Below are 13,276 nucleotides of genomic sequence, written 5' to 3'. Positions count from 1 at the left end.
CATTCATCAGCAGTTACAGAGGACAGTCCCCTCCTGGAGACACCCAGTGTTGACTGTCTTGCTTGGGGACACAATGGTCATTTTACCAAACTGCCCCCCCTGGGATTAACTGTTTTTTCCCTATTGGTAAAACACCTTTTTTTTTTTTTTTACTTTCACCCAATTTTTTTCCTTAAATCCTTAAAACCCAATTCCAGAAATGGTATTCAAATAGTCTTCAGATCATACACACAGCAAGTAAAAGAATATTTACCACGACGCCAGGTGAAATACTTCAGGACATCCAGGGCACTTGGTCAAACTGAAGTATCGATTGTGAACGTCTGTTCGGTCGGTCATGGACATCCAGAGAGGGGCTGTACGGTGGAAGGAGAACCTTTCAAATCCGCTCCTGTGTGTCAGGACAGCACAAACTGGAGTTGTACTGGAAGTACACTCACTTGCACAATATTGCAAAGTGGCTCTGTACACTCGTGTCCTGATAATCTGTTGGAGGACATGGTCAGGAGTTGACAGACGCTCGGTTGACAGTGTCTTTAATCGCCCTGCTGGATTATTTTTAAGGACCATGCCGTCAATGAGAGTGTCTTAGAAAAGAGCATGACGTCCACACTCATTTTCAAGTGTACTTGTGAATATATACAAGCGGGGCAGTGGTGGCCTAGGGGTTAAGGAAGCAGCCCCGTAATCAGAGGGTTGCCGGTTCGAATCCTGATCTGGCAAGGTGCCACCGAGCAAAGCACCGTCCCCACACACTGCTCCCCGGGCGCCTGTCATGGCTGCCCACTGCTCTCCAAGGGTGATGGGTTAAATGCAGAGGACAAATTTCACTGTGTGCACCGTGTGCTGTGCTGCTGTGTATCACATGTGACAATCACTTCACTTCATTACTTTATCACAAGCAGTAAAAATTGTAGTTACAATATCCACTACGGTATGTTGTACCACAAGATGGGACAGCGGGACGGTCAGGTTACAGGAAGGAGATCTGAAATGTGCTCTCTGCATTTAATGCAGGCAGCCATGCCCAGCGGCACACCGGTGGCACCGTGGCGGTTCGGGATCCAAACCAGCAACCTTCCAGTTACGGGTCCAACACAACAGAAAAGAGTTGCCCGACTTGTTCGAAAATCTTGATTTTTCTTCGTATAAAAGAGCAACACGTACAGGTAAAATCTGCATTTCAACATACAGAAACCAGGAGGAGGAAGTCCCTCTGTATCCCACAAAGCACTAATAAATATGTCTGCAGTCTTTATACAAATAAAATAATTAAAAATGAGAAAATAATGCCATGAAAAGATGGGCCTTGTACAGGAATAGATTGGTTATGGTTATTGGTTTGGGCGCTTAGTGGGCAAAAGATGCAACGACTTGGATTTAAAAAAAAAAAAAAATTCCTGCGTCACGTGACCCCCCATCCGGGTACGCGTGACGTCACCGCCCCGTTGCCCACGTGTGCTGTTCCTCTCTCAGGAGCTGCCTGGTGGGTGAGAGGTGTCCGGCGCGGATGGACGGGCGGACTTTCTAGAACTCGCCGACGACAACTCGAATCCCTCACCGCGAGAGAAACCCGCACGATGCCGGCGTACTTCCAGAGACCGGAGAACGCGCTGAAGCGCGCCAACGGTGAGCGTCGTGCGCCGAACGTCGCCGCTAGCCGTTAGCCGTTAGCGTCGCGGCGTGGCGGAGAGGCCATGTTGAGAGGAGCAGCTTTTCTTCGGGCCCGCGTCCTCCCGGGCCCGCTACAACTCTCCCCGACCGCCCGGCCTCCCCCGGTCCCGTCTGATGGACGCTGGAAAGCCGCAGTAGAAGAGTTGTTCCTTCAGAACGTTGTTGTCATCGTCCGGCGACTCGTTAGCAGCCCGGTTTCAGTCATGCGGATGATGGAAAGATAATGTGAAGGATTGGCCCCAAAAAAAAAAGATGAATTCAAAGTGATACATATTTCTTAGGGCCCGTATGGTGAACCTGCAGATAATTTTTTTTCGTGCTGATTAAAAAGTAATTACTTTACAAATACTATAATCTGGCAGTGCGTCCTTTAAAGTTTGGAGAATGTTGTGTATCCATGGAGTTTATTGTCTTTGTTTTAATTTGAGAGTTTTTTTTTTTTTCTGTGTGCAGAATTTTTAGAGGTTGGAAAGAAACAACCGGCCTTGGATGTGCTTTATGATGTCATCAAGAGCAAAAAGCACAGAACATGGCAGAAGATCCACGAGCCCATCATGCTCAAGTACCTGGAGCTGTGTGTGGACCTGCGCAAGAGCCATCTTGCCAAGGAAGGCCTGTACCAGTACAAGAACATCTGCCAGCAGGTGGGCCGCACCCAACACGCCGCCGCTCTCTACGTGCTCCAGTTCTGTGGTGCCTGTTGCTCAACCCCTTGTTTTCTATCCAGGTGAACATCAAGTCACTTGAGGATGTGGTCCGGGCCTACTTGAAACTGGCTGAGGACAAGACTGAGACGGCCAAGGAAGAGTCCCAGCAGATGGTCCTGGACATTGAGGATCTGGACAACATTCAGACCCCAGAGAGGTTCCTGCACCTACATTTACTGTGATGCTCCTAACCATGACCTGCTGGCGGTCATTATAAACATGACATTCCCTCAGTCACACCGCAAACAGGAGATTTGAGCATCGTAACTTGCTTGCTCTGCTCTGGTCCGCAGACATGAAAATAATGAGAGAATTTAACATTAATTTGAGTTCCCCGAGCATGTCTATGGTCCTGCAGTGGCTAGAAACGGCAAAAGGTGTAAAGACCTGAAATTTGTCCCCTTATGACGTCATGAGGGGAAGGGTTACCTCCCGCTTCTCATGCTTTTTCCGCCCCTCCCCTAAGACATAATCTCCACCGACCGTCATGTCTTTCAAATGTGCAAAGGGAACCACCAAGATCGATATAAAAAAAATTTAATGTCAGGGGACCTTTTAGATTAAAGTTACATTTCTCAGTGTCAAGCTCAAATTGAAGGACAACGGTGCTGTAGGCAGCTGTGTTTAATGTGAAGTGCATCTGAGCGTCATCCCGCTGTGCGGTTGCAGCGTCCTGCTGAGCGCGGTGAGCGGCGAGGACACTCAGGACCGGACGGACCGGCTGCTGCTCACTCCCTGGGTCAAGTTTCTGTGGGAGTCGTACCGTCAGTGCCTGGACCTGCTGAGGAACAACTCCAAAGTGGAGCGCTTGTACCATGACATCGCCCAGCAAGGTGTGGTCAATGCTGCCTCCTTTTTATGCAGAAGGTGTGTTTGTGGGACTAGCGTGATTCGTGGTTTTCATCTCCTCCTCTCGCTGTTCTTCAGCTTTCAAGTTCTGCCTGCAGTACACACGCAAGGCGGAGTTCCGCAAGCTGTGTGACAATCTGCGCATGCATCTGGGCCAGATCCAGCGGCACCACAACCAGAGTACTGCCATCAATCTGAACAACCCTGAGAGCCAGTCCATGCACCTGGAGACCCGCCTGGTCCAGTTGGACAGTGCGATCAGCATGGAGCTGTGGCAGGTCCGTCACTGCTGTTCCATTTTTTTTAATCACCGTGAATGAGGAGGTCGGTAGATGTTCTCTCCGTTGTGTGACCTGTTTGCTTGTGTTTCAGGAAGCATTCAAGGCGGTGGAGGACATCCATGGTCTTTTTGCCCTGTCTAAGAAGCCCCCAAAGCCGCAGTTAATGGCCAATTATTACAACAAGGTGTCCACTGTGTTCTGGAAGTCTGGCAATGCTCTGTTCCACGCCTGCACCCTTCACCGCCTCTACCACCTTTCCAGGGAGATGCGCAAGAACCTCACCCAGGAGGAGATGCAGAGGTCAGGACTGACACCACTCTGTGCTGCATGTGCAGTAGCCTAGTGGATAACACACTCGCCTATGAACCAGAAGACCCAGGTTCAAATCCCACTTACTACCATCATGTCCCTGAGCAAGACACTTAACCCTGAGTTGCTCCAGGGGGGGACTGTCCCTGTAACTACTGATTGAAAGTCACTCTGGATAAGGGCGTCTGATAAATGCTGTAAATGTAAATGAGCTGTGTTCTCCTGGAAGCCAGTTAGACATCAGTCTTTGATCTTCTCTCATGGTCTCATTATACCATCTGTTCACGACCAAATTCTGTGATCAGCTTCGAATATCAGTGGTAGATATTATGCCACTTTTTGTGTATGTTTTAAAATTAATTTAAAATACTCTTCTATATTGAGAGCATAGATCACAGCATGTGTTGCCTCTTCATGTAGCCTCATCTAGACAAATATAATATTTTTGTGCCAATATTATATTGAACAAAACATTCTAATATTAAGCTAGAAGAAAAGTAAAACTCATCTTTTTTTTTTTTTTTTTTGGACTCTTTGACTCTCGCTGCTGACTTTGCAGCTGTGCCTGCCCTCTGTTCAAGAATTTTGGCACAAATCTGAGACAAAGTATCCTAACTGGTTTACATAACAAAATTAGCCGATCAGATTTCAGCGTGGGCGGACTTCTGGTTAACTTGTTGAGGACCTGACGTTATGATAACTGCTATTGGTTCAGTCTCGCGTCATGGCAGAGGGAGAGTGAAGAGTCTCCCAAAAATGATCTCTGGTGTCTTCGGTTTCAGTCTTGCAATATCTGATAAAAATCAATCTAAAAATTTATATTGCTCATTATGGGAAAGTATATTGTGTGAATTTATTTTTCCATGTTGCCCAGCTCAAGTCTCAGTTTTTTATTTTTTCCAGGATGTCCACTCGCGTCCTCCTGGCCACGCTGTCTATTCCCATCACCCCCGAGAGGACTGATATCGCACGCCTGCTCGACATGGACGGCATCATTGTGGAGAAGCACCGGCGCCTCGCCACCCTGCTGAGCCTGCAGTCTCCGCCCACCCGCCATAGCCTCATGAATGACATGGTAAACACAGGGTTGACTGTTTTTTCCTCAGACATACGTCTACAACACTTTCCATATATGTTTATTTGTGCGTGGAGTTTGAATTGAATTCTGAGGTAGGTTTTTTGTGCTTTCACAATTCTGACCATTAAGATCTGTTTAGCAGGTGATAAAATAGCTGCACTCTTTGTTCTCACGGGAGTATGCAAAATGTTGTGTTTTTTGCATAGTATATATATATACATAGTATATATACACGCACACATTCCAGAGAACCTGAAAAAATGTGAGTGAATTTCAGTCCTTGACAATGAGGCTCGAATTAAGAAAACGGGCAGAACTGTTCCTGTATGTGATCGTACATGAACATTAATGAGTCATGACTAAAATAACATTGAATTATTTTGTTTAGGGATGCACCGATACCACTTTTTTGGTGTACGAGTACTTGCATTTCAGTACTCGCCGATACAGAGTACTTAATAAAAACATGATTTAAATTTACAGGTCACGGAAATATATGGGACAAAGCCCAGAATATACACTGCAAAAAATGCTTTTCTAAACTTTTCCTGTTTTCAGGCCAAATATCTAAAAAATCTTAAGTCAAGATACATTCACTAGACACTTGTTTTCTGAAAAAACATCTCAAAATTAAGTGATTGCTTAAAACAAGCAAAATTATCTGCTAATCTTAGAAAACGAATCTTAATCTGTCACGGGTGGGCTGGACATGGCGATGGAGGACTCATTCGCACGATTTCACACGACAGGGGTTTAATACAAACTGCACGAGACAGGGGAACATCAACACGCACAATGACCCGATGGCGAACAGACACGAACAGGATAGTTTTATACAATTATATAAATAGACACCAGGTGAACACGATCAGGGAACATTACACAAGACGAACATGAAACTCCGGTCCGAACTCTGGATCCGGAGTCACACCTGCCGGTCTGGATCATGACAGCATCACTTAATTTTCTCATGCCATTTTTCTTGTCTAGTAATCTTGATTTAAGATTGTTTTAGATATTTGGACTGGAAACGAGACAAAATTACTATGTAAGAAAAGCTTTTTTTGCAGGGTATCTACATGACAACACTCCAACATGTTTGCGTTTCAGGTGCTGGATCATTGCCGTGGTGCTCCCGTGCCGTGCCATGTCGCTTTTGCATATTTTCGCGCAGATTTCTCTGCCTCCACCATGTATCTTTCCTCTACCTCCGCTCATTTATTTATTTATTTATTTAGATTTGCTCCGCACTGTCTGAGGCGCCAAACTCTGCTAGCATCTGTGCACGAGAGAGACAGTGTGTTCACTCCGCTCCGTGCTCAAATAAATTATTATTATTATTTTTTTTATAATAATATGTATCCGCGTTAACTCTTTTAGTAATCGATTTTTATCGATTCAATTGATTCGTTGTTTCAGCCCTAGTTGCACACAGCATTCGGCGCCTGTGATTTTCCCCTTACACGCTGCTCAAACAGACATTTCTCAGACCATGGTATCGGTCCCCGCTTTCGGAGGGACTTTTGACAAGTACGAGTACTTCATAAAAAAAATGTGGTATCGGTGCATCCCTAATTTTGTTGAACTGAACCCGTTTCCAGGTGAGGTTCAACCTGCTGCAGTACGTGGTACCCGAAGTGAAGGAGCTTTATAACTGGCTGGAGGTGGACTTCCATCCTCTCAAGCTCTGTGGCAGAGTGACCAAGGTGACTCTTCACCTCTGACGTTCTGTTCCAATGCAGCTCTGTGTGTCTGTGTGTGATTTGCTGATGTGACTGGTTGTACTCAGGTGTTAAACTGGGTGAGGGACCAGGCGGAGAAGGAGTCCGACCTCCAGCAGTATGTTCCACACCTGCAGAACAACACCATCCTCCGCCTGCTGCAGCAGGTAAGAAGTCATTCCAGCCCACGTTACTCATATTACTCCTATTGATGAACAGTACATATGACGTTTGATCAGATATTATAGATAAAATTTTCACAGTAATTAAATCAGAAATACTGCATTATCACCATCTTGATATACAGTACATATTAAACTTGGACCAATTTTTTTTTTTCCCCAGGTGGCTCAGATCTACCAGAGTATTGAGTTCAGTCGCCTGGCGTCTCTTGTGCCCTTTGTGGATGCCTTCCAGCTGGAGCGCTCCATCGTGGATGCTGCCCGCCACTGTGATTTGCAGGTAGCTGCTCCTTCCTGAATGTCCAATCTCTGCGTGCGGCTCACCAGTCGTCATGTGAACAATCTGCCTTCCTCCCATCAGGTTCGAATCGACCACAGCTCCCGCACTCTGAGCTTTGGCTCCGATCTGAACTACTCCACTAAGGAAGATGCTCCTGTCGGGCCTTTCCTGCAGAACATGCCCTCAGAGCAGATCAGGAACCAGCTGACCGCCATGTCCTCAGCTTTGGCTAAGGCCATCCATGTCATCAAACCGGCCTCCATCCTGGTGAGAGCCATGTATCACGTTTTACAAAGAAACTAGGCTTATGCAGGGGAGAGCATTGTGGGACTTCACAACCCCACCAGTAAAACCACTAAAGGTTCATTTGTGCTTGAAATTGTTCTTGCAGCAAGAGCGTGAGGAGCACAGTCAGCAGGCTGTGGCCGCCTACCTGAAGAACTCTCGTAAAGAGCACCAGCGCATACTGGCCCGGCGGCAGACCATCGAGGAGCGCAAGGAACGTCTGGAGAGCCTAAACATCCAACGGGAGAAGGAGGAGCATGAGCAGCGCGAGGCTGAAATGCAGAAGGTGCGCAAGGCTGAAGAAGAGCGGCTACGGCAGGAGGCCAAGGAACGCGAGAAGGAGCGCATCATGCAGGAGCATGAGCAGATCAAGAAGAAGACCGTGCGTGAACGTCTCGAGCAGATTAAGAAGACCGAGCTTGGGGCCAAAGCCTTCAAAGACATTGATATTGAGGTAAAGATCTCTGCTGCTGGAGGATGTTCCCCACGTTACAACCTGCACAATCACACATGGACACGAAGAACAATACAGGATTAGAGCACTATACTATTCTATCAATTTTTACTAAAATAAAACCTTTTAAACACTGTCACGTGAGTTGCTGCAAATATTAGGTGTAATTTAACTAGAAATATATAGTAGTTGAAGTGGAAATATGGACAGAAATTAACACTATATATATTATGCTCGCGTTTGAGTGGGTGTGGCTTTAACATGGGGAACATCTTGATTGGTGGGCATGATGTGCAACGTGATGTCCCTGTGATGCGGCTACAGCCGCTTTCAGACCGAACGCAAGATGTCCCATGCTTTGCTCTGAAACCCATTACTTTCTAGAGCTTGTCAGTGCCAAATCGGTACCACTTGCCTGATCGGTTCCATGCATGTATGTCATTGCGATTTTTATATCAATGTGATTTATAAAATTACAGTAATTCAAATCGAGATTTTGCTTTCGGATATATCGTTCAACCCTGCTTAGCCATTGGTGTGGTATGTAAACACAAAATATTAAAATTATATGATACGAATTAGTACATTTTTCTAATGTGTGTGTATATAGAATTAGTACAGTAGTGTGGTGTAACCAGTATACTAATGGATCTTTAGCGTCATAGCGGCTGATTCTTCTGACTAAACTTTGTGCAGGACCTGGAGGAGCTGGACCCTGACTTCATCATGGCCAAGCAGGTGGAGCAGCTGGAGAAGGAAAAGAAGGAGCTGCAAGAGCGCTTGAAGAACCAAGAGAAGAAGGTAAAGGGCTCCTTCCCATTGTCACTCAGGATGTTGGGGAATTGTGCCAAAAATCAATGCCTGTTTGTCTCTGTACAGATTGACTATTTTGAGAGGGCCAAGCGTCTGGAGGAGATCCCACTGATCAAAAAGGCCTATGAGGAGCAGCGCGTGAAAGACATGGAGCTGTGGGAGCAGCAGGAGGAGGAGAGGGTGAGAAATCGTGACCCGCCTCCGCCGTTACTCCCTGCAGGGAAGTGCGGAGAAGCTCACCTTCGTTCATTTGGTCTTACAGATAAGCAACATGCAGGTGGAGCGAGAGAAGGCCCTGGAGCACAAGCAAAGGATGTCCAGGATGATGGAGGACAAGGAGAACTTTGTGTCCAAAATCAAAGCTGCACGCAGTTTCATCTATGAGGCAAGAAGAGGAAGTAGACTGTTTAATGGGATGTAACATTTCTGCGGGTCTGGTCACGTTTTAAATTGGTATTTCTCCAGGAAAAACTCAAAATGTTCCAAGAGCGCATGGTTGAAGAGCGGAAGAAGCGCCTGGAGGACCGGAAGCGTCAGCGCAAAGAGGACCGAAAAAACACCTACTACCTCCAGAAGGAGGAGGAGGAGCAGAGGATCCACGAGGAGCAGCTGAAGAAAGGTCAGATTGGAACCTGCTGCGAACAGCGCTGGGCTAGAAGCGTATCTGGTCATTTTTTTGAAAATACGTAATTATTATTTCTGGATCAAGGCACGAGTTGTTCTGAGAACGTATCTGAGTTCAAATAAGCTGAGATAATAACTCGCAACAACGTTTTATTTCTTATACAGCCCAGAACTGCATACAGTGTGTCTGTGTACTTTGACAGGAAGTACAGTTTACCCTTCTGCACACAATGGGGGGGGGGGGGGGGGGGGGGAAGCAGAACTTGTGAATGAGTGAAAGAGAGACCCCTCTCTGTGATCCTGCAGCGGGTGTAGTGGTAGGAGAGTCCCAATTGAGCATCTGTCCACGTTTGGAGGTACTGGACCACGCAGAGTAGTTGTTTAGCCCAGTGTCGTGGTCAACACTGCAAGTCCATTATAATGCTACTGGTCCATTTGAAGGTCCCTGAAGCGTTATCAGTTGTGGTCTCTGTGGATTCATGCTGGGTCGCCTGGTCAGCAGCTCATTGCCAGGAACCAGATTTTTAAAAAATCTATATGAACTGTACATTATAAAAAGACGGTACAGTCTGGAAAATAAATATTGAGTGTATAAATAATTTTTATATATTCACGTAGTCTATACAGGGTGGGCAATTTATATGGATCCACCTTAATAAAATGGGAATGGTTGGTGATATTAACGTCATGTTTGTGCCACATTAGTATATGTGAGGGGGCAAACATTTCAAGATGGTTGGTGACCATAGTGGCCATTTTTAAGTCGGCCATCTTGGATCCAACTTTTGTTTTTTCAATAGGTCATATGACACAACAAAGTTATTGGTAATTTCACAAGAAATGTGTGCTTTCTTTTAACGTAACTTTATTATTTCATGAGTTATTTACACGTTTCTGACCACTTATAAATATCCCATTTTATTAAGGTGTATCCATATAAATGGCCCACCCTGTAGTTTTATTTGTAGTTGATGTATGTTATGTCCTTCAGAACGCGAGGAGCGCGAGCGTGTGGAACAGGAGCAGAGGGAGGAGGAGGAGCGGGAGTACCAGGAGCGTCTGCGGAAGCTGGAGGAGCAGGAGAGGAAGCAGCGCGCCCGGCAACAGGAGATCGAGGAACGCGAGCGCCGCCGCGAGGAGGAGAGGAGGGTCCCTGAAGAGAAGACCACCACCAAGGTGAGCAGGAAATGGAATCCGCCGCGCGCCTCCTGGACTTTGAGGTTTGAACGGACCTCTCCTGTCTTCAGGACTGGGGGGAACGAGAAGAAGGCGGCTGGAGGAAGCGGGGAGAAGCTGCGGAATCGGAGTGGCGCCGCCCGGTGACTGAGCGGTGAGTCTTCACCGTTTTGTCGTGGTCACAGTCTCGTCTCAGCCTCAGATTGTGAAGGAGTGACCTCTGGAAACCTCCATTAGAAACGAGTGGCGCCAGGAGGGCCGCGAGCCTCGTGACGATGACAAGCGGGCCGGTGAAGGTCTGAGCCGGGGCACTGCTGATGACCGTGGTCCTCGGCGTGGTGCTGATGAGGACCAAGGCCCCCGGAGGGCCTTCGACGATGACCGCGGTCCCCGGAGGGCCTTCGACGATGACCGCGGTCCCCGGAGGGCCTTCGACGATGACCGCGGTCCCCGGAGGGCCTTCGACGATGACCGCGGCCCCCGGAGGGCCTTCGACGATGACCGCGGCCCCCGGAGAGGCTTCGACGATGACCGCGGCCCCCGGAGGGGCTTCGACGATGACCGCGGCCCCCGGAGAGGCTTCGACGATGACCGCGGCCCCCGTAGAGGCTTCGACGATGACCGCGGCCCCCGTAGAGGCTTCGACGATGACCGCGGCCCCCGGAGGGCCTTCGACGATGACCGCGGCCCCCGGAGAGGGATGGAGGAGCTCAGAGGAACCCGCCGTGGCGCAGACGATGACTGGGGACCCAGGAGGGGCGGAGATGATGACAGGGGTGGCCGTCATGGAGAAGACCCCAAGCCTTGGAAACCTCTGGGCCGCCCAGGTGTGGATCCATCGTTACGTTGTTTAATGATCAGTATCGACTATCTCCGTCTTTCTGAGCTGCTTGTGGTGTTTGTTCTGTCAGGGGGGTGGCGGGAGCGGGAGAAGGCCCGTGAGGATAGCTGGGGTCCTCCCCGCGAGTCTGGATGTGATGATGGTAATGATCTTGATGATGACGACAACGCCGAAGACCGCCGCCCACCCAGGTCAGATGTCCCACATGGTTTCCGCGGAGGCTTAAAAAATCTTACATTGGATTTTTGCTAAATAAGGCCTTCATATTTAAAATATTTATGTACCGATTACCTCTAAATAAACATCTCATTTATATCCAGCAGTTCCCACAGTCGTGGCCAAAAGTTTTGAGAATGACGCACACACTGGTTTTCACAAAGTTAGCGGCTTCCGTTTTTATTATGGTAATTCGCATGTACTCCAGAATGTTATGAAGGGTGATCAGATGAATTGCTGTGAAAATGAACTTAATCCCAAAAAAAAAACATTTCCACTGCATTTCAGCCTTGGCACAATAAAACCTGCTGAGATCATTTCTATGTACAGGGTGGGTCATTTATATGGATACACCTTAATAAAATGGGAACGTTTGGTGATATTAACGTCCTGTTGGTGGCACATTAGTATATGTGAGGGGGCAAACTTTTCAAGATGGGTGGTGACCATAGTGGCCATTTTTAAGTCGGCCATCTTGGATCCAACTTTTGTTTTTTCAATAGGAAGAGGGTCATGTGACACATCAAATTTATTGGTAATTTCACAAGAAAAAGAATAGTGTGCTTGGTTTTAACATAACTTTATTTTCTCATGAGTTATTTACAAGTTTCTGACCACTTATAAAATGTGTTCAATGTCACCAACCATTCCCATTTTATTAAGGTGTATCCATATAAATGGCCCACCCTGTAGTTGATGATCCCGATGAAGGGTCTTAAATTTGATGAAATGGCCTTAAAGTATTGAAGTCTTAAACTTGGCTTCCTTAACCTTGCAGAAATCCTGCTTTAGAAGCGTGGTGAGAGGAGCTGTTATCGCTGCATGTAACCAGGGGTTTGTGGGTCTTACAGGGACGACGGCGTCTGGAGACGAGGTGGAGCTTCAGAGGAAACCAGCAGCTGGAGGGATTCTCGTCGCGAGGAGCCCGACCGTGAACGCCGAGACATGAGAGAGCGCAAGGATGATCGGGACCTCCGCCCCTCGCAGAGAGATCAGGACGATGGTAACAAACGCTCCGTCCAGAGTTGACTGTTGTGCTCCAGCGTGTACGGACGTGGTCCTGGCCAGGACCTTGTATCGTAGACCTGACGGAACCCTGCGTTTGGTGCTCTTTAGGTGGATCCTGGCGGCGCGGCGCGGAGGAGAAGAGGGAGGAGCGCGAGCCGCCTGCCAGACCGCGTGAACGGGAACCCGACGATGGTGAGAAGAACCCATGGCGTTCCGACAAGGACAACCTGCGGCGCACCAAGAACGAGACCGACGACGACGGCTGGACCACCGTCCGCCGCTAACAGTCGCCACCTTCACTGCTGCTGCTCGATTAATAATCTTCACAAGCACCGTGCTCCCAGTGCTAATTGTTCCCCCTTCCCTGCTTTATAGTGTTTTTGGGAAAAGCAGTTTAACTATCACGTAAAGTAGATCATTCCCGTTTTGTTGTGCATGCTTAGAGTATTAAATTGGATTAATTCCTAAAGGAAATGTATGGATCTTTTAATTTCTTTTTTTCCCGGGGCGTCTGCTGTAAAGGCTCTCTGTTCTCCTGGCTTTCGGAATACAGCAGATGCCTCTTCCTCAAGCTTATTGTAGTCACATTTCTTAATAAAGTCAGATGCTCTACAGACGGGTTTTGAATTGATTGAGACCGACATGAATCTTCCATTAGGTGTTGATCCAGGCCACAGTGAATTTAAAAAAAATAAACCGCCCTGGTTCTGTCCTTGTCCCCGTCCAGCTGTCACACGGCCAGAAGGTGACCAGCCTGATTCGTTCTTACCCAGCGGAC

At 47.7% G+C, this 13,276-nt stretch overlaps 1 protein-coding gene across 1 annotated transcript; it reads left to right on the top strand.

Annotated features, from left to right (window-relative positions):
• The first annotated feature begins 1,448 nt into the window (after positions 1-1,448).
• On the top strand, positions 1,449-13,112 carry eif3s10 (eukaryotic translation initiation factor 3, subunit 10 (theta)). The gene is made up of 22 exons (XM_028988609.1): positions 1,449-1,629; positions 2,128-2,318; positions 2,402-2,538; positions 3,051-3,214; positions 3,309-3,508; positions 3,603-3,811; positions 4,724-4,895; positions 6,500-6,604; positions 6,688-6,786; positions 6,965-7,081; positions 7,163-7,348; positions 7,473-7,820; positions 8,517-8,621; positions 8,700-8,813; positions 8,896-9,018; positions 9,099-9,252; positions 10,249-10,433; positions 10,505-10,587; positions 10,671-11,260; positions 11,345-11,465; positions 12,342-12,493; positions 12,607-13,112. The coding sequence occupies exons 1-22, from the start codon at positions 1,581-1,583 to the stop codon at positions 12,780-12,782; spliced, it is 3,780 nt and encodes a 1,259-aa protein (XP_028844442.1). The 5' UTR covers positions 1,449-1,580; the 3' UTR covers positions 12,783-13,112.
• The last annotated feature ends 164 nt before the right edge of the window (positions 13,113-13,276 follow it).

This window comes from Denticeps clupeoides, chromosome 8 (genome assembly GCF_900700375.1).
Source record: "Denticeps clupeoides chromosome 8, fDenClu1.1, whole genome shotgun sequence".
In the NCBI taxonomy this organism is placed as follows: Eukaryota; Metazoa; Chordata; class Actinopteri; order Clupeiformes; family Denticipitidae; genus Denticeps; species Denticeps clupeoides.
The sequence above is the reverse complement of the archived record's forward strand: the minus strand, read 5'-3'. Positions and strand labels throughout refer to the sequence as shown.

Coding starts and splice junctions, on each gene's coding strand:
- eif3s10 (XM_028988609.1), top strand. CDS start 1,581: ATGCCGGCGTACTTCCAGAGACCGGAGAACGCGCTGAAGCGCGCCAAC. Junction 3,812..4,723: donor ACCCAGGAGGAGATGCAGAG/GTCAGGACTGAC, acceptor TATTTTTTCCAG/GATGTCCACTCGCGTCCTCC. Junction 4,896..6,499: donor ATAGCCTCATGAATGACATG/GTAAACACAGGG, acceptor ACCCGTTTCCAG/GTGAGGTTCAACCTGCTGCA.